At 51.4% G+C, this 27,773-nt stretch overlaps 1 protein-coding gene across 1 annotated transcript; it reads left to right on the top strand.

Annotated features, from left to right (window-relative positions):
* The first annotated feature begins 39 nt into the window (after nt 1–39).
* PTPA (protein phosphatase 2 phosphatase activator) lies at nt 40–26,389 on the top strand. Its single transcript, XM_064727849.1, has 10 exons — nt 40–199; nt 2,202–2,302; nt 3,453–3,539; nt 8,374–8,499; nt 9,247–9,364; nt 10,809–10,908; nt 11,770–11,894; nt 12,365–12,465; nt 16,875–16,982; nt 21,873–26,389. The coding sequence occupies exons 1-10, from the start codon at nt 175–177 to the stop codon at nt 21,945–21,947; spliced, it is 966 nt and encodes a 321-aa protein (XP_064583919.1). The 5' UTR covers nt 40–174; the 3' UTR covers nt 21,948–26,389.
* Nucleotides 26,390–27,773: the final 1,384 nt, after the last annotated feature.

Genomic DNA, 27,773 nt, shown 5'->3' with positions numbered 1-27,773 from the left:
CCTACACAAACATGGCGGCGTGAGCACGACGGTGGCCGGCAGGGGCCGCTCCACCGTGTGACAACCCCGGGACCGACAGGGCCGGGCGGCGTGCCCTGCTCAAAGATGGCCGCCGGCGGCTTCGGCGTGCGCGGAGGTGGGAGGTGAGGGGCGGCCGGGCCGGGCTGCGGGAAGATGGCAGAGAGCGAGCGGCGGGCAGGTGAGCGGCGGCCGGGGGGCTCTGGGGACCTGCGGACTGTGGGCTGCGCTCGGGGCCTCTCAGGGCCGTGCTCGGGGCCGGGGAGCGCCGGTACAGGGCCCACGCTCCGGGAGTGCCGGGCCGAGGGCGCCGGGCCCGGGTTGCGGAGGGCGGCGGCAGCAGCGCCCGGCCCGGGGAGGGGGAGGAAGGGGGCGATTTGCTGAGGGTGTGAAGGACCGGGGGCCCCGAGTCTTGGCACCACCCCAGGGCGAGGTTGGTGGTTGGGACTGAGGCTCTGGATCGGGGATCCCTGTGACCCCCAGACCGGATTTGGTTCTCTTTGACTCCGCTCCTCACACCGTGACACGAGCCTGGAAGTGCCTCCTCTGCCCGAGCTGCTGCTCGTCATAAAGCTGTGCTCCATCATACCAGGAGGCTTGGACTCCTGTGTACTCATCCCAGAATGCTGTAACCCCTGCAGCCTCACTGTTTCCTTCCTTGAGTATTCCTGGTCTCCTCACCAAGAGGAATTGCACAAAGTATGGATCAGAAACAGTGATGGCTGAGAAACAAACACAAAGAGAGGAAAGGAGTTCTGTTAATGGCAAACACCCAGATCAGGACACTGCCCTGGGATTTATGTGTCACCTGTGCTGATGGACACATCAGTGTTTGCCTTTTCACTTCACTGCTTGGGCGTTTTTCATTGTTTTCATGTTATAAACTCTTAAAAGCAGAGCTCCATTGCTGTGGTGCCAGTCGCTGTGAGTTGTGTGCTGAATTTTCAGAAGAGAGACACACGTGTTTTTAATTTAAATTCATCACATGTTGTTCCTCTCATCCTCCTACCTGGAAGTTTTGCTGTAACTTCTGCAGAAATGAACCAAACATTGCAACATTCAGGGCAGGAGATGAGGCTGAATTTGTTCTGTGCATGGAGAATGTGAAGGGCAAAGAAGTCCAATGACTGTCAAAGGTTGTATGACAAATCTACAGTGGACTCTGTGTGCTTCCTGGGACTTTGGATCCCTTTTAATCAGATCTGCCTGCTAGAGAGCATTGTGGAAAAGGCTGCTGATGGTTCTGGGTGGTGTTTTCTATGTAAATGCAGCTGATGATATTTTAAGGCATTGGAGTTTGGTGGTTTGTTAGGGAGACTGTGCCTGAACTGGCGGGGTTGAGGACAGCAGTTGCTGGAGTGTGTCAGGGCAGCTGGTGCTGCATAAATGCCTGCAGATTTTCTGGGTTTAAAAAGGTGAACTGAGTGACTCTGACAGAATTTATAAATTGACATTAGTGCCCAGGTTCTTTGACAGTGCTCTCTGCGCTGCCTCTTCCTATGAAAAGTTGCACTTACAGAAGCATACTACAAATTACTTTAAATCTCTGGGAACTTTTCTGGTTCTGCAGGTTGGGCCCTGATACTGGGGAAAAGATCCCCTCTAATTCATTAGCAACTCCCATTTGCATTAAATATTACATCCTAGGCTTTGAAATGAAACAATCTTCACAGCTTCCACCTGGAAGAGGCTGTGCCCATCATCCCCCAAGTCCTGGTGCTGCCTGGACCAGAGCTGTGGCTCTGGGCTGCATTTATTGCACTGCTCCAGCTTGTCCATGCAGGAATTATCCTTTTAGAGGAATGAAGGTCAGGCTTGACACTTAAAAACAAGGCAGAGTTAGTTTGTAGGAGAGCTCAGTGCTTCAGCATGACCTGAGGCTTGGCTGCACTAGACAGAAATAATTAAACTGGCTGGATGTTGCTTTTATCTCCTGCACTAGTCTCTCTGTGAATGGGAAATGCATCTTTAACAATGAAAACAGACATAATGCTTCTGTCTGAAGGCTTGCAGTGTCCTTAGGAGGATGTTGGTGAGGAGGACTTGGAGAGATTACAGCCCAGCTGGGATGGATTTGTGTGCTTTGTGTCTCCTGAGAAATAAAGCTCATTTCTAAGTAAGAAAAATAAAGGATTACTCCTTCCCCAGTGCCTATGTTTTATCTTTTTTTTTGTATCTCCCAGGCACCTCTGAGGAGGTGGCTCCTCCTGTCCAGCAATGCTTCATGGTCCCCAAAAAGGAGATAAATGTGGTTTCTGACATGGCCAAGTGGAAACGATCTCAGGTATGGCTCTGGGGACAGGGAGTGCTGGAAAATGCTGCTGATCTTTTGGTGGCAGCCAGGTCTGGTCTGGAAGTAAAGGAGGCTTGGGCAGAGAATGGACAATAATTGAATTTGTGTTTTAAAGAAGAGTTGGTGCTTGTTTGTAGGAAAATTACTTGGCAGTAATGATTACTGCTTCCTCCCAGCAAGCTGGATGAGAAGCTGGTGACTGTTTCATCCTTCCTGGCCTGTGCTTTATAACCAAACTGGATTTACTCAGCCCTGTTTGAGCTCACCTTAAACATGGCTCTGCTGCCTGGCCCTGGTAGCACCAGCCTGGGTTGGTTCCTTCCCACTGTGCTGCTCTGGAAAGGACTCTGGAGCTGAGCCCTTCGATTTCCTGGATAATTTTTGTTTACAGCCTGTGTGGAGCTGGTGGAACAAGCAGGTTCTGCCCTCTCTGCCTTTGAGGGATTGAGGTGTTGGCCCAGACTTGTCCCACCTCTTAGGGGCAAATTCTTGCTTGATGACTGATGAGAGATGTCTTGAGGGAAACTGAGGTTATGGCCAGGTGTCGAACAAACCTCTGGGTGCAGCTTCCAGTTTCAGTCTCCTGGGTTTAAGGACTTGCTCCTGGTCAGGATTTCGAGGCAGGGAGGGAGAAGTGGCAGTGGGCTGCTCCTGAGCTGCACTGGATGCTTCCAAAGCAGCAAATCTAAAGAGAAGGGAGTGAGGAGCCTGGGCTGTCTCCCACTTCCCTTTAGGGAGCACAGAGCAAGAGTTTAGGGGGAAAGGGAAGGTAAAGCACAGGTCTGGGAGGAGCAGAGCAGAGCACAATGCCTGGGCACAGCTGAGACTCTGCAGAACTGAGGAGTTTGAATTTGACCTGATGGGATTTGAGGGAATGATTTTGGGGTCAGTGTGAGCATTTTTAGGATTCTCCTTCCTGTAATTTTTGCAGCGTTGCAATCACCACCTGCCTACTGCTTCTGGGGCTGCCAAAAAGAGCAGCAATTTCACAGCAAGCCCTGCACCCCCGGGTGTCTCCAAGGAAGCAGTGCTGTGTGTTGGGAGAGGTTCCCTTGGGGTGCAGGATGCTCCTGGGCTGTGCTTTGTGCTCTGACAGACCCTGGGCTCTCCCTAAAGCTCTGCCCTCTTGCTGTTTTCACAGGCATATGCAGACTACATGGGCTTCATCCTCACTCTCAATGAAGGTGTCAGGGGCAAGAAGCTGACCTGTGAATACAAAATTTCAGAGGTAGGACAAGAGTTTGGATCCCCTTGTTACTTTTTTCCTGCCTTTTTTCACTTTTTTTTTTTTTTTTGGCTTTACAGTGAGTATTCCCTGGATGAGGAATGAGTTAGTAATTTATGTGGGAGCCAAGGGAGATTGAATGTGGTTGGGCTGTGGTTGGGGATGCAAATATCAGGGTGCCATCCTCCCCTCAGGATGCAGAGACTCTGGATGTGCTTGGTGGATGGGAAATTGAGCAAGTGGGCAGAAGCAGAGGTGATGCTTTGAAGATGTGATATTCCCTCCTGGTTGCAGGCAGAAGGCTGGGATGTCTGTGCCATTCCTGCCCCCCAAGTGGTTTTTCTGTACAAAAACCCATGGGCAAAAACTTCTTCTCAAACCACTTCTCTCCCTGTCCCTGCTCAGACTGTTTAATTGCCCCCATCTCCTCAGGCCAGGCTGTAGCTGAGTTGTGCAAGCTCTGGTTGGACAGCTGTGACCTCAAGGTGTGTCACAGCTGCACCTGCCTTGCCCAGGGTCCTGCTAAAGGTCCTGGGGTCTGCAGAGCTCCCAGGGCTGCTGGGCTGGGCTGGGAGGTTTCAGTTGGGCTGGGAGGTTTAAGCTGTGGGGCAGGATCTCACTTTCCAAGGTGTTAAGCAGAAAGCACCTGGTTTCTCTTTGCATGAAAGTGGCTGTCACTTGTCCCTGCCTGCTGCCAGAGCCAATTTTAGTGGCTGTTCACCTTCTCAGGGCCAGAGGGAAAGGGCAGGCAGCCTCAGTGGTGTCACTGCTGCCCTGGGGGCTCTCTGGGTGCTGCCAATCCACAGAACACACATTGGCCACCAGCTCTGCTTCCTTGTTGCACACTGAATCCCCTCCCTTGGTCTGTGCTGCAATGAGGAGATTCATGGAGACATTTTTACTGATCAGGGCTGTGCAAGAAAGCTGAGAGTGATGTACAAAGATCTGGGCAAAATGGGAGCAGACTGGGCCCTGTGTTTGTAGCTTCATTCTGGTGTGGGAAGGCAGCTGATGGTGGTGTTTAATCCAGTCTGCATGTTTGAAGTACTGTGTTGAGTTCAGCCTTCCCTTCCAGGAGCCAGTGTGAATGAGAAACTCCCCTGTAGTTCATGGAGGGGATCAGGGATAATGAGTCTCTCCCTAACAGGCTTTGTGCCCCTCTTTTGTTCCTTCAATTAAGTAGAAACTGCTGTCAAATGCTGCTCTTGCTTTTTGCTGTTTGCATTTCACCTTTGAGTTTTGTCTTTGTCATGATCTAGCTTGTTCCCAACCATTCACAGAGCACTTCTAGGGAAACAAAGCATTAACAATGAACAAAACAAAGAGAGGGGGGGAAACCCAACCTCTTCACAAGCCCTTTGAGCTGTCAGGAAAAGCTGTACCAGGGCTGTGTCTGCAGAAGAGCCCTCTTGGAGTGAATGTTTTCCATCCATGGTCCCAGTCCAAGTAACAAACAAGAGGCACAATCCCAGCTGCTTGGGAAGTGGCAGGGAACAAATCTCATTCCCTGCACACTGAGGAGAGCAGGAGCCTGAGACTTGAGGCACAGGTGGAGCATCCCCAGGGTTGTCTTGTTGATGAGGTTGCTTGTTCACACAGGCTCCTTTGTAGATCAAACTGCTTATCTGTGCTTTTAAAGGCTCAGCCCCTCGTGGCCTCTTCTTGCATCTCTGCTCAGCTTTCTTCTCTTTTGCTGTACCTGCTACCAATGTGCTTTTGTGCCATCCCATCTTCCTCCCTGATCAAATGCCAGGGACACCTTCCTTTGGCAAATGACCTCCTGAAATCCTTCCTGCTGAATGCATATCCACTCTGTGACTTACTGCTATTGCTTTGCCATGGAATAAAAAATGGAAGTATGGTGTGCTGTGCTTTGAAAGAGGCAGCTTAGTGGTTTCCAAAGAGTGTGTGTTGATACCAAGCTTTTTGCTGGATCCTGTGGGGGCTGAGCCCCCTTGGAGACTTGCTGAGCTTGCTCTGCTCCTACTGACACATTGTGTGGAGCTGTCCAGGGTTTGCTGCAGGCATCTGACAGGCACTGATAGCAGGCTCTGGCACGGACACTGTGTCTGGCACAAGGTTGTGTGAGTGATAGGCTGTGACCTGCCTTCCCCTCCTGGAGGGAGTGCTTTCCACCTGGGGATCCATCAGCAACTTGCTGGGGCTGCAGCCTTGGATCAGAGGGGCAGTGCAATGAGGAGGACAAGGTTAATTTTTGCCATGCAAGGAGCAGATCTTCCTGTCAAACAGCCCAGTGCACTGGGGGAAACTGGTCGGTCTTGTGGCTTGCTCTGCTTCCAGGAAGGAAGTGGGGGAAGCAGCAAAAGCTCTGATTGTATCAGCTCCCCATTCTGACAGGGCCTGAGGAGCCCAGAGGGGGAGAGTTGGTCGCCACAGGCAGCTTTGGCTGCCGTGATGCCTCCTCAGCACCTCTGTCTGCCTGGCCCCTGCTCTTGAGAGCTGCTGACAGGTCTGTGCTCTGTAGGAAGCCCTGTGGTTTGCCTTTGGGACCGGTGGCAGACTCAGGGTCAAGGAGATGCAAAATCAGCACAACGAGAAGAGCAAGGAGAGCAGGGGGGAGGCTGCCCTTGCTTTGATCACTGAAAAGGTAAAGCAAAAATAGAGCTTAAAAACCCAGCCAGGCAAAACAGGCTGCAGTGGTGCTGATGGCTGTGTTCCCATAAGCTCCTTTCTCCCCCACAGGGGTCAGCCCTGGATGTACAGGCTTCCTCTGCTGGACAATGGGAAGCTGCTTCTTTTAGTTACCCCCTTTTCAAAGGGCCTTGAGCCCAAAATGAGCCACAGCTCTTTAATTATTTATTGATGTGGCTGAGCCAGCAGCTGGGTCCTGCTCTCCCGTGTTCAGTGGGGCTGGGCTTTTAATCCCTTTAAAGGCAGCGAGTGGGGAAGGGGAGGTTGGGCTCTCTGCTCCCCAGGGAAGGAGCTGGTCCATGCCAGCCATTTATCCAGGCAGCACCGAGTGCTCGTGGAGGGGTTTGAAATACGGTGGCTGCTCATAATGAGCTGCTGGTGCCGGCGGATAAATCACCAGCACGATTTAATTATTTAATGCAACCCAGTGCTGGGGATGCTGCTGCTTAATTGGAGGGGAATGCAGTAGCCAGGAAGGAGTAGGGCTGAGTCCAAACATGGCCCAGTGCAGTGGGAATGTGTTTGATTCCTACAGTGTTTTGGGAGCAGGGAGCTGATGCAGAGGGGGCTTTGGCCCACATGAATGTGGAGCCCTGGTCTGTTAGTGCCCTCAGGGGCACCCAGAGCTTTAGGCTGTCTGTCCCTTTTTTGTGTTCTCAGTGTGCTCAGGTCTTGTCCCAGTCTCTGGTCTGGCTCAGTGGCCAAATGTTGAGGTCCTGGGGTGGGAGGATCCCACCATGTCCTTGGGGTGGCACCTCAGGAGTCACTGTCTGTGGAGGGCTGTGTCTGCCACGAGACCCTTTCCCCCAGGAGTGACCTGCAGCTGGTTCAGTGGCAGCACAGCTCTGCCATGCCTGGCTCTGCCCACCCCCTCTGAGTGGCACTTCAAGGGCTGCAAACTTGCTGGGCTCTGCTGTTTCCTTGTCCTCCCGACAGCAGCGTGAAGAATTGAACCACAGCCCAGGAGACCAGGCAGCTTCACACGGTCGATGCCTCCAGCAAAGTCAAAGCAGCCGCCGCTCCTGCTGTCCTCTTTGTCCCCTTGAAGGAGGAATCCCCTCTCGAGACAGAGGAGCCTACATTGCCCGGGGCCTGGCCAGCTGCTGTGGCGGCTGATGGCTCTCCAGCTGCTTGGAGTCAGGCAGGGAGAATCCCAGAGCCTCTGGCAGGCTTGACCGGTTGTCAGCAGAGCCTGCTGAAACTGTCTGGAGCTGTTAAAAGTGCTGCCTGTGGTGTTGCCTCTTGGTATGGGGAGTGTAGCTGTTCTCCAGCCATTTGGGCCAGGCAGGGAGATGGTGTGCATTGGCCAGCTCTGGTCTGACAGCACAGCTGGAGACCTTGGGCTCTGCCATCTGCTGCACCTCTTTTCCTTCCACATGGCTCCCTCACTTCCAGCACTGGGTGTGAGAAACATGGCTGTGATCTTGCTGTTGTTGCTGTCTTCCCATCAGCTTTGTGTTTGAATTGAGACATTTCTCTGAGAGCTTCTCATTCCTGCTCTGATGGGAGCACTGGTGGGCTAACCAGGCTGCCTCCTCCCCTGGGTAGGTTGTATTTTGCCACATGCAGTGGGTGTCCCTGGGCTGGAGCTGCCTGGTGGTCTGGCTGGTAGGAGTTTGAGGCAACAGGAATTGTACTCAGAAGGTTGATTTGCTGTACAAATGTGTCGTGGTTTAACAGCATCAGCTGCTAATCCTGGCTCCCAAGAGACTTCAGGACAATTATTAGAGCCTTGAGAAGGTCCTTTAAATCATATCATCAGCCAGTGGTGAGGATGCATTACACTGTGTATGTGCTGTTCTTTATCCTATGGGGAAAGCAGGACCCTTCAGATGTTGAGCCTGAGTTGTGCTGAAGGTCCCTTCCCTGCCTCTCAGTCTTGTTCTGCAGCTCTTCTCCAAGAGATTTTGCAGCACGGTGCTGTTACAGCTCATGGAAGACTGTGTGGGTGACTGAGGAGTCAGCCTCAGGCTGGGCTTTGTACTGGACTGCTCCCCTGCAGGGAAAAATGGTTTTTCTGTCCCCTCTGCATTTTGAGGCAGATTGGTGCAGCCCATTTCCACGTGCCTCTCCTGGGAACCATGGTGTGGGCTTTAATGACTCCCATCAAGGGGAGAGATGTCACAGACTGAGGGGCTGCTCTGTTTTATGTCCCTGTGACCCCTCACCCTCTTGCTCTCTGTAGCCCATTGAAAAGCTGGTGGCTCTGCTGAACACCCTCGACAGATGGATCGATGAAACCCCGCCCGTGGATCAACCTTCTCGCTTTGGGAACAAAGCCTTCAGGACCTGGTACGCCAAACTGGACCAGGTGAGCCTGTCTGTGCTGTGTGGTGTTACCTGCAGCTCCCAGAGAGGGCAGTGTGCCCAGCAGGGTGGAGGGTGGCTCTATCACTGTGTGCCAGCCAAGCAGCTCACAGAGGGATTGCTCAGATAAGCCTTGAAGGATCCACCCCTTGATACACATCATTTACCATAGACTTGGTGCTGTTTTTTCCTCTTGTGAGAGCATATGGGCCATGTAAATGCTCTTGGCTGGGTCTCCAGGTTCTGGGTGAGTCACAAGGGCTGTCCAAACCCAAGGAATTCCTTTGCTTTGTAATTGCCCACTGTGTGGGCAATAAAATGAGAGAAAGATCAAGGAAAACTGCTTGAATTCCTCCAGCTCAGAGCACTTGCCCTGCACCAGGCTCTGGAGGTGGCACAGCCCCAGTCCCAACAGCAGTGGCCTTGCAGCTGCTCTGCTGCTCTAGTGGTGCTTTTGTCCTGGAGATGGCTCACTGGGTAACTGGTTCAATGTGCTTGGGTGATGAGGCTTTTCTGTCCTACAGAATGTGTGTGGCCTGAATAGGTCTCAGGACAAGCTCTCCCTGACTTGTTCCATCTCTGGAGATGACTCCTCCAAGAGGAGAATTTGCTCCTCTCTCATGCTACCTCCAGGCATTGCAGAGCACCATGGCAGCTCTCATGCTGTGACAGCATCTGAGCACAGGGTGCCTTGTTCCTGGGAGCTGTGACAGATCTGTGCTCACCCAGGGGAGTCTTTTGTGTGTTTCAGGAGGCAGAAAAGTTGGTGTCAGCAGTGATTCCCAAGCATTTGGCTGATGCTGCCCCAGAAGTGGCCGTGTACCTGAAGGAATCCGTGGGGAACTCCACCCGCATTGACTATGGCACAGGTACCTGGGCTTGCACCCTGGCCAGGGCTGGGCTTGTCAGGAAGGGACCTTTGGAGTTGGGTGTTGTATTTATTTAAATACATTATTGCCACTGTTTTTAGGGCCAGCTTGAAATGAACACCTTCTTTTTAGGGCCCCCTCACCCCTCTGCCCTGTGTGGGCTGTGACTGAGAGCTGGAGCTGTGCCACCCTTTCACATCTCATCCAAGGAGATGGGAACCAGGCTGTTCTGGGATGAGCTGTAGGACATGCTTCACTGCATGCAGCAGTCCTGCAGCAGACAGTTTGAAGGGATAAAATATACTAGCTTGAATTGGAACTAGAGTGAGAACCATGTTCATGTTCAGTAGGAGGTGTCCCTAGAGGGACATCACAATGGTCTGATGGTCCCTAGAAGGGAATCACTGCTTACAGAGGGACTTTGAAATCTGAAGTTAGAAGCAGATGAGGAGATACTGAATTGCTGGTGAAGTAACCACACAAGCTTCAGTGAGAACTAAATTCAGAATTGTGTGCATGCTCTGCTCCTCTCTGGAGGATAGCTGTGTGCTCACCAAAGGGCAGGAGAGCAGGATGAGTGCAAGGAAACCTGGCTTTGGACTTGGGCAGGGAGAGGAAGAGGAGGCTGTGGGTAAAGGCTGAAGGATTGGAGGCTGTGCAGTGCTGGCTGCGGCTCACTGGCACCAGGGGGAGATGTTGTCCTTGGAAAGGCTGGATGGGGTTTGGTCAGCTCAGAGAAGGAAATTGAGCCTCTCCTCCCATCCCGTGTGTCCCAAGCCAGGGGCCCGTGTCCCAGCTCACAGTGTCCAGACCATGGGTGCATTTTGTTCCTACACTGGGAGCTGCACCTGTCCATAGTGTGGAACTGCTCATCTTGTACTCTCCCTTCTTCCCTGGTCCTTCCCACTTAAAGACATTTCTGGGTTTGCTGGTTGTTTCTTCTCCTTGCTGTTAGCTGGAGGGCCAAGCTGCAGAGGCTTAGCCTGAGATCCCAGTTCCTTCTGGGACAGACTGTTCCTGGCAGTGTTGTGGGATCTGCATCCTTCCAACACTGAGATATTTTTGTAGCAGGAGGAAATCTGTTTGCTTGCAGATGTGAGGTTCTGTTGCATCCTCCAAGCAGATGACTCTGCAGTGCTCCACTTCCCTTGCTCTGCCAAGCTCCTGGGAAAGTCCCTGCCTTGCTCCCAGCATGCCCAGTTGGAGCTGTTTTCCATTAAGAACTTCTTTTCTCTGAGTTAATGATCACCTTATGAATGTCTAGAAGGTATAATTTGGGTGGGTGCTGCAGGGAGATAAAATATTGTCAGCTCATGGCATTAACAGTGACAACAGGGTTGAGAGGGGACTGTGATTGCTGCAGAGCTGTTGTGGTGCCCACAGAAAGGTTGTCCTGGGGGCCAGAGAAACCTGTGTCATGTCTCCTCTTGTCTTTTAACTCCAGGGCACGAAGCTGCATTTGCAGCCTTTCTGTGCTGCCTCTGCAAAATCGGTGTGCTCAGAGTGGATGACCAGATGGCCATTGTCTTCAAAGTGTTTAACAGGTGAGGTAGTGGGAGGAGAAGGGCTGAAGTATTGGGCTGTTTGGGGGGAAGGGCAGAATGGGAAAGCTGAAGACAATTCTAGACAAAATTAGGAGCAGATGTACATTTTAATGGACTGTACACTGACCCATTATAACTGTCTCAAAAAGAGGTGATGGCTCCTTGTCTTCAGAGGCAGAGTGTCCTTCTGGAAAGTTACTTTAGTGGAGCACAAGTTACTGAACTCTGTGGGTGAGGCTGTGCTTTGTGATAGACAGGAATATCTGATCAGAGGATCTAACATCTCTTCAGGCATCAAAAATAAAAAAATCTATGCAACTGGCAGGCCTCCACTGCTCCTCTAGATGTGTTTCCAGCTCAGGAGGTAGAGTTGGTAGTGATGAAACTGGTGGAATGGATGTTTGGAGTCCAGAGATTTAATCCCAGCTGTATCACTGTTTGGTGGCATGGAAACAATTTCCTTCTATAGTATTTCCAACTTTAATTTTCCACCTGAAAAGTGGAAGTAGTGATTGCTGTAAGGTAGAAAACTCTGGGCTCTTTTGGAGGTTGGTGAAGGGATGTGAAGTGTCAGTGTTTTCAAATAACAGTGGGGATGAGGAAGGATCTGCACAATCATAAGACTTTGCAGATAAAACAAACCCCTGCCACTGGATTTCTCTGTGCATTTGGTGTTAGGTACCATCAAGCTGCATTCTATGGCAAAAGCTGAATATATATTCTGTGAACTGTGCTGTGTGTGGGGGTCCTGCTTACAAGTGATAAATTGTGTCCTTTCCCCAACTGGTTTTTCTTGTCCTCACAAAAGTCAGAGACAGGAGAAGGCCCTGCCTTAACCCTTCCTGTTCTCCTTGGTCTCAGGTACCTGGAAGTGATGCGAAAACTGCAGAAAACCTACAGGATGGAACCTGCTGGCAGCCAGGGCGTGTGGGGCTTGGATGACTTCCAGTTCCTGCCTTTCATATGGGGCAGTTCCCAGCTGATAGGTACTAATGAAAATCTTCTTGTGTCCTGGGTTAGCCTCTGACCCATTTGTCTAGGTTGTAAAGATGATGGGACTTGGGGCTGACTTTTAAATTCAAATATGTCAGATTTGTGTATAATACAGCAGGAGAGTTTGGGGCTTGGATTTTTATTTTACCTCAGCTTTCCAAATAAAGCCAGTTGGGAGGTGGAAAGCTTCCTTGTGTAGTACTTCTGTCTTTATTGCAATGACTGCAATGAAGCTTTTTAAAAGGAGAATCTTGGTTTTGATGCTAAAAATTGCAGTTTCTGCTCTGTGGAGTTTTGTCCCTGCAGAGGCAGTGGAGTGGGAGATGAGATAGAAGGGAGCAACTCTGTGCTGCCTTTTAAAGAGAGGGTTGTACTTCTGGGTGAGGGGCAGCACACCACCTGGCTGAACTTGGTCTCAGGGGGGATTACCATGCAGGTTACTTCCTGTTGTCTCATTTTTTAGACCATCCCAGCCTGGAGCCTCGGCACTTTGTTGATGAGAAGGTGGTAAATGAAAACCATAAGGACTTCATGTTCCTGGAGTGCATCCTCTTCATTACAGAGGTGAGGAATGGAAGGTTTGTCCCACAGGGACTTTCTCTTGACATTAGATACTTGGCTCTGGCAGTGTTTTTTTCTTCCTCCTTTGCCTGTTTGTTTGCTCTCGTGGAACTGTGCAGATGAACCATTGTTGCATGGCAGAGGTGTTCTCCTTGAATGAGCTGAGACAGGGATGTTGAGAAGAAAGTGTAATTAAGCTGGATGGGCTGTGGATTGTAGCTGAAGGGAGCTGTAAAAAGTGCAAACAAATAACTTTGGATCATCACTTGGACCAGTCAGTGGGAGCTTATATGGAGAAGACTGGTTCCTGTGGATACACTAGGAAGATGAAGTAGGAGCTGCAAAATGACTGGGCTTGCCAAGATAACCTCCCTTCCCTGCAGCCCTTGGGTGCTGCCTGGCAGCCTTAGGGCAGGCTCCCAAACCTCTGTGTTGCTCTGTCTCCTTCAGATTCTACTAAAAGAGTTGCCCATGAAATGCACCTTATTTGCAGCTGACCTAGAGCAGAGGTGGTGCAGAGATTCCCCTGCCCTGGCAGCACTCTCAGGGCTGTTTGTGCTCAGGCACTGCAGGGCCCTTTGGACAGGGGTGGGTGATGCTCAGCTCGTTGGCAGCCCTGGGCTGTTTCTCAGTGAGGGAGCTCATGGCTTGCTGCCTGCAGCATCAGTGCAGGATTTGGCTGTGTTTCTCCCAGTTCCCTCACTGCACAGTCTGGACAGGGAGAGCAGGAGCTACCCACTCTGTTGTGGTGAGGGATTTCTTGTCTCTGGCAGGAGGAAGTTGATGGGATTAATTTTGAAGGACAGAGTGCAGTTCTTCCCTTTTGTTCTGTTCACTTTCCCCCTTCCCTGCCTCTCTAATTTAGTGATTAGATGGGAAGGGAGGTTACAGACTATGAACTTAGCCTTTCATGTAGGAAATCTTTATAGTAGCCTTTGGCCCAAACCCCAGGAGGTGCTGTGTCAAGTCCTGCTAAATCTGGTAGGGTTTGTTGGTACTCAGCACCTCACAGGGTTTAACCCTTAATGCCAAGATAAATCATACCATGGGTAATAAAGAGGTGCTGGTGGAAGAGATCAAGATGAGGACAGGAAACCAGGAGCCAAGATGGTCAAAGATTTATTTTAGTTTAGGCCTTTGTGATATCCAGACTGACCTGTTAAAAAACATCCATCTCTTGAAACGTGTGTAGAAGATTCTGCAGCGCCCAGCTGACAGGTGATGTTTAAAATACCCAGCACAGTCCTGCTGCTTCAGGTCACTCTGCTTCTGCCTGCAGAAAGTCAGCTTTTTAGAAGGCTTTTCAAATAAGGGATTTGAGCTCCTTTTCTGCACATTTGTTGTGAATCATGGAATTCAGTGTTTTTTCCGAGATCCCCAGTGCCACCTGGTGGCAGGGAGCCCTCTTGGCCCTCCTGAAAGGGACAGCAGCAACCTGCATCACCAAATCCATGGAATGTTCAGTGCATCTCCGTGCGGGTTTCTGCTTCATTTTTATGAAGATTTTCCTTTTAAATATTGGGTTTTTTGCCTCCCAAGCTCCCGGGAAGGCCGTGACTGCCACTAGGGGGGGTGAGGCAGCCTCAGTGTCCTCCAAATGCTTTCTCTCCAAAATCAACAACAAAACATAATAGCAGGGAAAAAAGATAGAAGGGATTAAAGACTTTAATAAATGAACGATATTATTTTCTTCTGAGCTTGTCATTGGGAAACAGCTCTCCTTTAAAGGTGTTAAACATGTAACAAACACCACAGCAGTTCCCATAGTGGGTCTTGCCGACATGAGAGCAGGTTTTGTTTCAGACTACAACTGAGGGAGGTTGTTTTCTGTCAGCTGAGAGAATATTCTCTTGAGCAGATACTGTTCTCAGCCCCCAGGTGATGTTTCAGGAATATGAATATACGCTGTTGTGGTGTTTGCCAGGTGTGTGTTTAAACCTCAGGCTTTTAAAGCAGCAGCAAGATGATGTCCAGGCTGAACCCACCAAAACATCCTCCTCAGAGGAGCGCCCGGGCACGGCACTGAATTTTACATGAGCTGACCTGATGTTGGGAAATCTTCAGGGTGGGTTTGGACCTGAACACATGGTTCTGGAACAGGGTGAGGTTTGCAGAGCTGGCTGGGACTCGACTTGTTCCCCTGCTGCTTCCTTTGCCTACCAAAGGTGTGGTACCTGAAAGTGTGAGGATGAGGAGGGTTTGGGAGCATCCCTGTGGTGCCTGCCACACAGAGGCTGTAGAGGACAGTGATGTAGGGCTGCCTGTGGGTGTGCAGGGAGGGGAGCTGGGTACACCCCAGCTGTTGTGGGGGATCAGTGCACTTGCCCAGATGCTCCTCTGAGAGCTCAGGGCAGGCAGCAGGAATTTCAGCTTCAATCTGGCTTCTAAATTTGGGAAGGGAGGGCTCGGGTTTCTGCTGGAAGGGAAGGAGCTGACAGGAAAGCACGGCCTCAGCCGTCCCCCTCCCCCCTGCACTGACAGAGGAACCATTTACAAAAGGCCGATTCTCTTGGGAACCGAGAGGCAGGAACGCCACGTCTGTGAGTAATTTCCTGCTCAATATGGCTGCTCTGACTCACTCCGTTCCCCTGGGGTCACTGCGGGACTGCAGCGCTCGCCGCCTCTCGCTCTCCCCCCAGCTCTCCCTCTTCGCCCTTTGTGGCTGGAAGGAGATGATTTTTTTTTTGTTGTTCCCCTTCTCATCCCTCTTATTTTTCCCGCCCCAGCTTGAAACCATGACCAAGCCATCCCTTGCTGGGTGTCCGGGTGAGGAGGGCCACAGTGGGCATGAGCTGGGACTGGCCAGCTGTGCCTGCCTCCTTCTCTCCCTGCCTTGGGAAGGGGACAAGAGCACAGTGGTGGTGGCTGATGCCAGCTGTGCCCCTGTGAAGTGCAGTGACACCAGGGGAAGGAAGGTTTGGAGTCAAAACCCAGGCAGCCAAAGCTCCTGTGTGGGGAGGGGAGGCTCTGATGGCTCAGAGCTCCTGGCAGCCGCTGCTTTGGGTGCCCAAATCCTGGTGCTGGGTAACGCCGTGCTTTGTGTGTGTGCACGTTTCATCTCGTGCCCACGAGGGAAGTGTGTGGCTGAGGGGACAGGGAGTGGCTCTGCTGCCATCCCCCAGCTCACAGGAACCTCCGAGGGGAAGTGGAGATGCACCCCTGCTCTCCCAGCAGCAGGCAGAGCTGCAGACCCGCTCCCCCTGCTGCTCCAGCCCCAAGGCCAGCAGGTTTGAAGCACATTACCCTCCAAACAGGGAGGTTTAGGGTTCTACCACCCTCTCCCTCTCTTTCTTTCTTTCTTTCTTCCTCTGCTGCAGGCTGGTGTCACACAGGCATTGCAGAAAGGCAGCAGCATTTTCCCAAAGCACATTGATTGGCCCTGCTTGCTTTTTCAGTGAGCAGAGAGGTTGTTTTGGAGGCGCTTTTCCCACCCTCTCTCCAGGCCTGTGCGTGCACAGAGGGAAGGGGTTAGCTGTTCGAGCCCCAGGTCGGGAATGAGAGTCCAAGAGATTCCTCTCTCCCCACGCTCCTCTCTAGCGTGAGCTTCGGCCTTGTGGTTTCTGATGTCATGGGAACTTCCCTCAGTCAGAGTGGCTGTGTTGTATTTCTTTCTCTCCCTGAGGGTCTGTTTTTGTTCACGGAGGAGAAGGAGAGGCAACCACCCAGGGAATCTACATGCAACTGCCCCTGATTGCAGCTTCCCTCCTGCCCTCCCTCCTCCAAACCCCTCGCCCTGGGAGGAGAAACAGCGGAGTATAAAAAAAAAAAAAAGAAAAAAAATGTAAAGCATCTGCTGCAAGCCAGCAGCTCACAGCTCTGGAGCTAGTTTGGAGAGCATGTCCCCGCTGCTCCTGCTTCCCCCAGAGCCCTCCTCAGCTAGAGGCAGGTGTGGAGTGGGCTGTGGACACAGAGCTGCTGCCAACCTGCACTGCCCTCTGTATTCAGGGAAGGCAGCGATGGCTGTCGCTGCTGCTTGTTGTTGATCTGAATGGGGAATGAGTCATTTTCTTGGAAAGCCCAGCAGTGCTGCACTGGGAGGTTTCTGGGTAGAATAGGAACAGCGTTGAGCCAAGCCCTACTGGGGGGAAGAACAGGACTTATGTGGGGCTTTTTTAATACAGTCATTGAAAGGGAGGTGTGCAGAAGGAGGTCTGATTAGGAAAGCGTGGCAGGAAAAGGCTTAATTTTATCAGGGAAGGAGGGGAGCTGGATTGCCAGGGCTTCATGTGATGTGGCCACAGCGGGAGGGAGCAGGGAGGGAGGGAGGGAGGATGCAGTGAGGTGGCTGCTGCGTGGGTCACTGGGCTTGGTGGGAATGTTTGCTTGGAGAGAGTGTGAGCATGAGTCACTGCTGGTGCTCGAGCTTCCTGGCTGGCCCAGCTCCCTCAGCCCTGTGCTCGGGTCTCTTTCAGATGAAGACAGGCCCCTTTGCCGAGCACTCCAACCAGCTCTGGAACATCAGCGCCGTGCCCTCCTGGTCCAAGGTCAACCAGGGCCTCATCCGCATGTACAAGGCAGAGGTGAGTGCTGTGGGCAGGGGGAGGCTGCTCAGCCACACACCTGCCCTCCCACAGCACCCTGGGTCAGCTCCTGTGCTGCTCCAGGTGTGGGGACCCCATCACAGCCATTTGCTACTCTTTGCTGATTGTGGCTTGGGAGCCCTTGGCTGTTCAGGTGCTGCTGGCTTGAAGGAAGCTCCTGCCTCGTGTTTGCCCCAAAACCAATCCCAAAGTGGCCATTCCTTGCAAATGTGACTTTTGCCTTGTCTTGTCTGACCATAGTGCAAGTGCAGATTTCCAAATAAGGGCCAATGTCTTGACCTGCTTGTTCTTCTGGTCCACCATTTTACCAGCTAGAAGAGACTTATTTTAAATTGCCATCCCATGTTTCAAGAGCCCCAGAGCAGGCTGAATGCTTCCTACTGATTTACCCTTTCTACAAGCCCCATCCATGCCATGTGCCAGCCCACTGAGACCACAGCCACCTCTCTGGTTTGGCCACCCTCCACCCACCAGCTCTGCTGGCATTGCCCCAGGCTTTCCTGGTGAACCCTGACCTGCAGAACTGGGCAGTTTTGGCTCTCCCTTATCTTCCTTCCTGCTCAAGCTAACCCTGGGCTGGAGGAAGCAGGACAGGAACCTCTGGAGGGAATGGGGTTGGCTCTGCAGGACTCACTGGCTGCACTAAAGCAATGGAAGAGCAGGGATGGTGGAACTCCCTGCTGGCACCGGGTGGGCGGGGACTGCTGGTGCCTGGAAGAATCAATCCCACGCCCTGCAGTGCTGCTGGTGTCAGCCGTGCTCCTGTTGGGAGCTGGGACACAGAGCTGTGCTCAGGCCCAGCGCACCAAGGGGTTAACTGTGCCTGAGGCCGCTCCCTCCCCCAGCCCTTCCTCTGCTGCACATCCTGTGTTTAGGTTCCAGGCCACATACCTCTCTAATCTGTGAGGTGTCACTCCCAGCCCCGCTGGCTCCTTCCGCCCCCAGCTCAGTTTTCCTCCCAGCCTCCAAAGAGCAGAAATGGGGCTGGGGGCTGATCCCTGCCTGGCTGCTCAGAGAAGGGGCTGTCCCTGGGCTGCAGCTCCAACACTGCCTGCTGGAAAACCCTGAGCTGGAGCCTAAGCTGTGAGAGCTGAAGGGGAGACCACAGCACTGTAAATGCCTTTAAAGTGAAACAGGAGTGTCCTAAGACCTAGAGCTTCAGTGTGGTCTGCTGCTGCCTCAACAGCCTTGCTGTGGTCCTCCTCTCCTTTGGATCAGTTCCTTCACAAGCTGGGTGCTCCCCTGGCTCCCACATTCCCTGGGATGTTCATGTGCTCCTGCCTGGTGCCCCACATGCCCTGTGCCATGGTTGCTCCCACCTGTACGTGGCTGGAGAAGCTTGGCAGTGCTGAGCACACATTCACTGATGTCTTGTGGCCAGTGTGTGCTGGCACATCTACCTGTCCCCTGGCTGGAGAGAGCACTGGGATTCTCTAGAGACTGGGAGATTCTTTGTTCACCCAAGACATGGTCTTTTCTCAAAGCCTTAGTCTGTTTTGATTAGCAGGTGACTTTCTGTGTGAAAATGCTGGATCCAGTACTGGTAGGTTTCTAGAAATATCTGAGATGTAGCTGTGTCAAGGGGAGAATGCAAAAGCTGCTAGGAAGGGTAATGGTACTAATTTAGGCTAAAGTGTAAAAAACGTTAAGTCAACTAAAGAGCTTTAAATTTAGTTTTTTTCCTCAGATAATGTTTGTAGGTCTTAAAGGACTAATCCTAAAAATATGATCCTTGTGCAATGTTGTCCTCTCTTGCCATGGCATGGAAGTTGTGTTCACCTGGATAGGGAGAGGAGAGGGGACACTCCTGCTCAGGGGTCCTTAGGGTTCTATCTATATCTATAATAGGTATATCAATAGATATATCTTTAGATGTAATCTGTTCTGGGGTGCTATGTACCCTGATGCTGGCTCAGCCAGTTCCTCCCTGGCTTGGGAACTGACAGGGGTGTGGATGTGGACAGGGCAGCATGGCTGGGCAGAGCTTTCAGTTATGGTGTGCCTGGCCCTGCAGGTTACTCCAACATTGGCAACTGGAGGATCTCTTAGACTGATTTTCTGGGAGTGACACAAGGTTGGGAGTCACTTCACCTTCATCCTTTGCAAACTGAATGCATCTGGGTGTCTCAGGCCAGGCACAAAGTCACTGCTGGAGGCCTTGTCTCTTTTCTGCTGGCTCCTGGTGTATTTCTGCTCTCTGTGCAGCCTCCACCAGTGCAGTCTCTCTGCAATCAGCCACTGCCAGCATTAGCAGAAGAGAAGCCAGCAGCACCCCTCAAGTACTGACATGGGTCTTTGTCCAGCTCAAGGCAGGCAGCTTCTGTGGCAGAGCCTGGGGCATGTGATGGCAAAGAGAGGGAAGGTTTGGAGTTGTGGTGCTGCTTTGTCTAACTGGCAAAGCGAGAGCAAAATTTCAGGTTTTATTTGTTTTCCCCTCCCTTCTCCCTGCCCCTCTGATCACCCATTGCAATTGGATCAGGTGAAATCAGACACTCAGCTGGAGGCTCCAGCTCTGTAACACACCTGGGGTGCCTGAGAAGTGCTGGGTGCTGGATGGTGCTGGCCAGGACTGGGACTGAGTGGGGGCAGCAGCAAGGGAGGGGGTCACTTGCTGGAAAGAGACCAGGAGAAACCCCACTTGGTGGGAGTGGGGCAGCCCCCAGAGCTAGTTCATCTGAAAAGCACTCCAAAGGCTTTATCTCTTCTCTATCTCCTGTGTGGGATGGCTTTAAACAGCTGACAGAGAGCTCAGGTGTGTCTGTGTGTCCAGGAGCTGTGGTCTGGATCCAGGCACCCCAGGGCAGATGAGCAGTAGACTGAAGACAATGTGTCTTCAACTCTGTGTGTTTATGAAATCCCAAATGTGTCTATTTATAATATAATGGGTGAAGATGTGTTTGCTTGAAAGTCCATGGGCTTTTCTTATTCTCTCCATCAAAGGCAAGTGAAGAAGTTGACAGAATAGAGTGTGGTTAAAGCAGCAGCCTTGATGTTTTTCCCCTGAGCCTGCTTTTGAGTCTCCTGACCTTTCCTCCTCTGCAGTCAGTCAGGAAATACTTTCCATTGTAACTAATCTAGTCCCAGTTCCATCTTTAAAGGTTGGACTTGGTGCATGAATCTACTCCCCAGTTGAGTCCCAAGCAGACCTTCAGTGGGATCAAGATGGTAGCAAGAAGAAATAAGCCTGAAATTGAGCAGGATGCAGTTGAATTTGGTACAGTTTCATCCACAGCTGATGCAAGGAAGGCCCTGTACAGCTGATAATTCAGTAAACTTGTGCTAGACCTTCTGAATAGAGGAGGAGAAATTTCTTGCTTGTCTCGTCTTGTACTGGTGATGTGTTACATGGAATGGATGCCCCTTCTTCCCACTGGTGGTAAAGTCTCTTCATCTGGAGCCCAAACCAGTCTGGTCTTCCATGGGACTCCTTGGAGCTAATTGGGCTGACATTTTGAGCCGTCAGCATCTCCAGTGTTCATTTCTCTCTGCTCTCCCCTCATACCTGTGTTACCCAGCCCTGCTTCCTCTGAGAGTTTCTCTAAGTGGTTGTGTGGAGAGACAGCAGCAGCTCTGAGCATTAGGAAGCTTTGAAGGTGACATGGCCTGATGCTCTCAGGACTTACTTCTCCTTGGAGCCATGGAGATTTGTGCTTTTCTGCCTGGCTCTTATTCCCCTGGATGGATGCAGCCATGCTGTACTTTCACCACCTCCAAACTTGTTTGGCCCCAGTGTGCTGGTGCTTGGAACCAGTTGCCTGACCTCTGGCTCCAAAGGGATTACTGTAGGCCTGGGCTTCTGGGCACTGATCCTCCTGCTTGCCCATGATGACAGCACGAGGGCAGGGTGCCTGTGCCTGAGTCCTGCCTTGGGGTGAGAGCTGTCTGCAGCACAGTTTCCTCTCCAGCCCCAGAGAACTGCAGCAAGTCCAGTTTGGCCCCGTGGAGAGCACAAGACTCCTTCCTATGGAGAGCTGTAACCACGTCATGGCTGAACACACACTGCTGAGCTCTGTGGGATGGAGTGGAGCCTGCTCTGTGCCCTCCATGAGGTTTGGGCAGTCTGAGTCTGCAGTGACTCAAAAACAAGAGCTCTGAGTGGCTCTGCCAGACAAGTGCTGGCAAACTCTGACGTTATTGAGCACAGTCCATGACCTTCCTGCTGTTGGCTGCTGAGTGGAAGGGGCTGAGCCCTTGCAGCCCTGCTCACCCTATGCAGGGCCCTGGTGTTGCTGCAGGAAGCAGCTCTGAGCTAATCTGCTTTGTAGTGGGTCTGTGTGATTGACCTGTGATCCATTACTCTTCAATGGGAGGTGGGAATTTCAGGGGTGAGGGGTTGTTAGAAATAGGATCATATCTTAAACTATGGCTCCAAAATCACTGGTGCTTGTCCATCAAAGACCTGAAAGTCTGGAATGCAGTTTGGGCAGTGCCTTGCAGCTGCAGAATGGTGCCTCAAACCCAGAGTGTTGGCACTGGCCTGGAGGGGAGGGTCTCTCTGCCCCGGGGGATTCTGCAGTTCTCAGTGTTTGTAGGGTGAAACTCTTCAAAGACATCAGCTCGAGCTAGGAGAGTGCTGAGGGAGAAAGCTGCTGACATAGACATGCTGCTTCTGCTCATGCTCCAGGCCTCCCCATACTGAATTTCAGTAAGAAAATGACTCTGGCTGAAGGGAAGGGGATGGGATTATGAAGTGCTACTGGCCTGAGAAGCCTGACTGGAATGTGTGGGGGAAAACATGGAGCTGATCCTCTGCCTTTGTCTGAGCTGAGTGGCCCCGAACCCTGACCTGCGGGCAGGATGTGGCTCAGGCTGTGTGTGTAAGGTGGAAACGTCTCCTGAATTCACCTCTCTTTATCTCTCCTCCTGCAGTGCCTGGAGAAGTTTCCTGTGATCCAGCACTTTAAGTTTGGCAGCCTGCTCCCCATCCAGCCTGTGACATCTTAAGGAGACCGCAGGAGGAGCCGAGGCAGCGGAGGCACAGCACGGCACTCTTCCTCCTCCCCTCACCCCTCCTCACCACCCAGCCCATCCATTCCTGCACATCCTCATCGGCAACCACAGATCCAAAGCACAGGGATGGGACCTGGAGCAGCTCCTCCTGCACGTCCTCACCCTGGGGACATCTCACCAGCGGCCGAGCCGGGGCCGCGCTGCTCCGCTGTGTCCCTGCCGGGAATGGGGATGGGCTTGAGCAGGGGCTGCCCTGCAGAAAAGGCCTCTGCTTGGCTTCCCAAGAGAAAGGGGTGTGGAGGGGAGGAAGGCACGTGTGTATGTGTTGGGCAGTGGTAACTGCAATTTCCCTTTTGAATTTCATTGGAGTTTCCTGTTGCTGTTTGCTTTGGGAAACCGCTGCGCGGGGTGAGGTGTGAGCCTGTGCGTGTCTGTATCAGCCAGCTCTGCCTGCACTGGAGGTCTGAACTGGGAAAAGGGAGTTGTAGGGAGTGTCTGTGGGTTGTGGAAGCCCAGGATACCGTCTCTCCCTTTTCCTGGGTAAGGAGAGCGCCCTCCCTCCACCTCTACTGCAAGAGGGCCTTCCTTTCTCACTAGCACCTCTTCTCTTGGGTGAAGCTGGGAACCTCCTGGGCTGTGGGCATCTGAGCTGGCTCTGGAGCTGGAGACAAGGTCCCTGGAGGGACCCAGCTCTGTGGGAACAGCTATGCAAAGACACTGCTCAGGCCCCCTCTGAACTGGCACAAACCCTGACACATTCACACACATCCATAACTGGGTCCAACCTGCCCTCTGCAATCCCCTGCTTTGCTGCTCTGGGGCTGGGTGGCCTCAGTGGCACAAGGTGACCGTGGTTGCTCCTGCTTGGTCATAAATTGTAGTGGCACCCCCATGGCAAAGGGATTTCCCCATGAAGCAGCTCTTTGAGGGGGACATCCCTGGAGCACAGGCAGCATGAGGGGACAGCATGCAGCTTCTCATGCATTCATATACTTGTGCTGGAAACAAAAGCATAAATAGCCCAGGACAGCAGGTGACACCTGGAGAAAGCTCTTTCCCTTTGTCCTTCCCTGCTGGTGTTGCTGTGCTGGACCTCAGGCAGGGGAGCCACACTTGCAGTGCCACCAGCAGCAGTGTGTGTAAGATAGGTGGTGTGGATCCCACCAGCAGCATCACTGGAGGGCAGAAAGGGCTGGTGCTGTTCTTGAGATGAGCTGTCTGTCCACAGGTCGTGACCAAGCTGGTGCACAGCTTTGCAGCTGCAGTGGGGTTGTTTCTTCTTGGGGTTCCCAGACTGGATGTGGCAGGGACAGAGGTCTGGGTTGGTGTTTGCTGGGGATCAGGAGCAGCAGGAATCCTTCCTCTGGCATTGCTGCAGACCATGAAGGGGCTGCCCCCAGCCAGGCTGCTCAGCTTTTGCTGCTGCACTGCTTTACTGCTGGGCTGGGAGGAGGAAACCGTGGTTGTGATTTTTTTTCTTTTTTATTATTATTTTTTCATTATTTTTAACAGACCTACTCACTCCCTCTTGTAAAGGTTCTTGCAGGCACTCAGGGGAAGGAGAGTAAAAAAAAGTCTAAGTAAAGAGGTGGTGAAATGTCAACAGAGCTGAAGCAGAGCTTTCTGGCACTGTTGCTGTCCTGTCTGCTCCTGGCTTGGCCCTGGGCAGGGGGTGGGGGACAAGGAGCTTTTGACCTGCCTGAAACAACTATAAACTTCTATTTTAAATGAAAATGGAAGACTGGGGTTAAGTCTTGTTTTACTCCTAAACGGGATGTGTTTTATCTTTGCTTTTCAAATGGATCCACTCCTGGAATGTTGCTGGAGATCTGTGTGCTTGCTGGGACTTGATGAGTCCACCTTCAGTGGAGCAGAGACTCATGGTGTCTCCACCTGTGTCCCCTCACGTTGCTGTGTCTTTTGGCAGGTGTCCCCATACTTTAAATAACTGTGCAGCATCTGGCCAGCCATGGCAGAGCAAAAAGCCCCTGGTTTTCTCTGCCTGAGGGTCAGGAAAACATCTCTCCAGGTTGTGCTTGTGGAAATGAGGCTTCCATGCAAAAGGATGGGTGGAAATTTTGACATGGATACATGGGAGGGCCTCCAGGAATGTGGAATACAGCAGCAAAAAAGGGTGGAGAGATGCTTCCTTCCCCTGCAGCTGCAGCATTGCTCCCTGGGACAGTGTCCCTGGGCTGGGGACACGCGGTGGGAGGAGGCTCACGCACGGCTTTGTGTTTGTTGCTTGCCCGAGTCTGCACATCTGTCCTGCTGGGGGTTTTGGGATGTCAAGCAGCTAATTCTCGTTTGAGTCCTCTCAGCCCGCTTGGGATGTGCCCCTGTCACGTGGCAGCCACTTGCTTTGCCTCCCTCCTGCTCCCAGTGACATCCCCATGGGCTCAGCTCCTCTGCCCGCGCACGTGGCAGAGCCAGGGCTGCTCCGTGTCCGAAGCAGCACTTCCCACCTCCCCCTGTGTTGTAGGTTTAATTAAAGTTTCTGTGTTTTGCACTGGTGACTGTGTTGGTCTCTCTCAGACTGGGTTTGCTCCTGCTTTGGGAGCAGAGCCAGTGAAGCCGATGGCTGGAGCCTTCAGCACAGGGAAGAGGCCCTGTGGAGGCACGTGCCATGTTGGTGGTTGACCTCGTGCTTGCACTAAAATTGATTCTTTATTTAACTGCATGATCAAGTACACCTGGTCTGTCTTTGTGTCCTTCCAAGGTGTCTTTCTGTTGTATTGTGTGGTTTATTTATTAACTTTTTTGCTGTGTCCACCCCCATCCCATCTGACGTTTGGCAGGTAGGTGATGTGCAAAGCCTGATCCCAGGCCAGCAAATCTCTTGAAGATCAGAGACTTTTAAAACCAAAGGATGTTTGAGCCTTGTTTCTAAGGCAGGGTGAGAACTGGAACCTTTTCCTTCAGATGTTTTTCCTGTCCTGCTGTAGGAGCTGACTCAGGACTTCCAGCATCAGTGTAGTTCAGCAGCTTTGTTGGACTTATAATAGACCTGGATTAAATTAAACCTAGACCTTCTCACAAGCAGTGGAAGGTAGCGTAGCTGCGCTTAGCAAATGCTCCTTTCCTTGTCTCTGGGTTACATCTTCTCCATCAACACAGGCCAACTGTGTGAGCTAAAAGTGGCAGCAGTGTGGAGGGGTGGCTGGTGAGCAGAAATGTCATCTTGGATCACAAACGTTGTCTTTGAAGGCTCTTGAATTCGTCTTGAGCGCATCCCTCGGTGAAGATGACGTGCCGTGAAGGGGAAGCAGACATAGTGTGGGTTTCTGGCCATCTTCCCCCTCAGCCCACTGACCAAGCCATTTTTTTTAAATTCAGTTTTCAGAGCTGGATCTTTGGGGTTGCCAAACGTAGACCAGTTCATGTTGCTGTTTAGCAGCTGTTGCCTTGCACAGGGTGCGTTTCGTGAATCGCCGCCAGCCTTGCCCTGTCTCTTCCTTCACAGCCCTCCTTTAGAAGCGATCTCTTATGGCAGCCAGTGATGAAGTAAGAGTTGAGAGAAGCAGCTTTGTGTGGAGATAGAAGTAACAGAATAAAAATTAGAAGTAACAGAATAAAAAATAGAAGTACTTGATATGTCATTGCTGCTGTATGAACTTGTCCCTGGTGTGTGGCTCAGTTCCACCGTGCCGTGCTGGGATCCTGTGAGTGGATAAACAAAGCAGCCCCCACAGCAGGACCTGCAGAATCTAAGTGGGCTCTTGCCAAGATGAAGATGCATTTTGTACCCCAAGGTGTCCCTGTGACTGCACTGGCTTCCTGAGAGAGGGAAGGAGGCAGAAATGGGTTGGAGGAGGTGAAAATGGTTGTTAATGATAACTGTTAAAGTTACCTGAACTCTCCTGCTGCCAGCGTGCTGGTGGAAACCTTGTACAGTTGAGAAGCTCAAAGAATCTTGCTGCTTCAACAAGGACTCCCCTGGCTCAGAGGTAGAATTTAACAGGGCTTTTGGAGGTCATTTCATGCTCTAATATCCAAGAGGAGACATCTTCATCGTTTAACTTTGCTTCCCCTTCAGTGGATGAGCACTCTTGCCATTGACATTGGAGAAAACTCCTTGAACATCCTGGGGACACACAGGGTCTTGTAAAATTGTGCCAAACTTCAATCTAGGACGAGCCAAATTGAAAAAGGGGCTGTCTCCACATCAGATTCAGCGAGGGCTGAACCGTGACGGGCATCATCAGCTTGTTGTGAGGAGCACAAGGCTGTAAGCAGGTTTTGGAGGTTGGAAAAGGCCTTTCAGGGGGTGGAGTGGTTGCTTCTGCTTGCTATAAAAAGCCTGGGCTTGGGAATGTCTACATGGGCCGGCTCTGTGCAGGGCATTAATGCAGTTGTCGCTAAAATTGGAACGAGTCCCTCCCCATGTTCCCAGTTGCAACTGTAACATGGATAATAAATAACATCAAAATCCCTCATTAGAATTTGGGCTCCTTAATGCTCGGTACAGTCACACCCATGGAAATAAAGAATCCCCAGGAGGGGGTCCTGTAGGAGTGGCACTGCAGGGCCCTGACCCACTGGCACCGAGGTGTGGGGTTAAATCCTCCTGAGCACATTTCCCTTTCTTTTAGAAAGCAGAGTAAGGTTTTCCTGACCCTATGAATGGAGGAAGGAGAGAAGGCAGAGGATCTTTATTGCCTCTCCTGTGTTTGAAGGCACCTGGGAGAGATAAACCCAAGCAGACTGCACTGCACAAGTCAACTACCCAGATTTTCCACTCGGACGTGAATTCCTCCCAGTTTTATGTGTGAAAATTGGGCTTTTCTTTGAGATGGTGAAGTATGGGATGCTGGACACCAGCACCACGCTCCAGCAGCTGTTGGGTGGACACAACACTTCAGGTTTCAAGGGCTGATGCTGCTAAGGGATATCTGTGTTGTATTATGGCTAAAAGAGCAAAGCTTGACAATATTCCTAAAAGTTTATGTGTCCTATGATGATACAAACTATAGAGAAATGACTGGTGTGGGTAGAAATTCCAGCTAGATTGTAAGATATGAGAGTAAATTCTTTTATCAAGTACTTGCTGATCACTGGAAGTGACTGCTCTGCAAAGGGCCTTACTTTTTCATGTTTACAGCATATACCTTTAAAAATATTAGTTTAGGTATTACATACTCCCTTTGAAAAAAATTCCCTTGTAGGCAAGAATAAAACTTACAAAAAGGCTGTTACAGAGATCATCAACTCTCTATTAGATAGCTTGGAATATGCTCCACTAGCACCAGAGTTTAGTCTTCTCCAAATTACTGTAGAGGATTTGACTGTATCTTGCTGATCCATCCACATTTTAATTTCCTCTGCACGGATACATATTGCAGGATGCTGGAAATCCCCAAGCCCACTGGAGCTGCAAGACTGGATGTTTCATCCTGTAACACCAATAAAATGTTAATGCATACTAATAGCAACAGCAAAGGGGTTTATGGAGCGAGCTTGGAAGTATTTTATAATTGGCAGGGTATCTGTGTCACAGAGAATTTGGGGTTAGAGTCATCAAGTATTGCACTTTGTCAACACAGGAAAAGAAAAACCCTCAAAATATACCTCAAACCTACTAATTTTTATAATTAAAGGGGAAAGATGGGAGATGAATCCCTGGGGAGAGAGTCAAACATAAATTTCATATACATGAGAGAGCTGTCACTGGTTGGGATGCATTCAGGATCTGTGTGTTCAGTTGCCTGCTGTGCCTGGAGCCCCCTGCAACCTTACCTGAGGACACTGCTGTACCATCCTGTACCATCCTGCTGTACAGACCCAGTGAATCTGGGCATGGGGTGACATAAATACATCAGC

Source organism: Zonotrichia leucophrys, chromosome 17 (genome assembly GCF_028769735.1).
Source record: "Zonotrichia leucophrys gambelii isolate GWCS_2022_RI chromosome 17, RI_Zleu_2.0, whole genome shotgun sequence".
In the NCBI taxonomy this organism is placed as follows: Eukaryota; Metazoa; Chordata; class Aves; order Passeriformes; family Passerellidae; genus Zonotrichia; species Zonotrichia leucophrys.
Note: the sequence above shows the minus strand (reverse complement) of the source record. Positions and strands in the feature narration are given on the sequence as shown.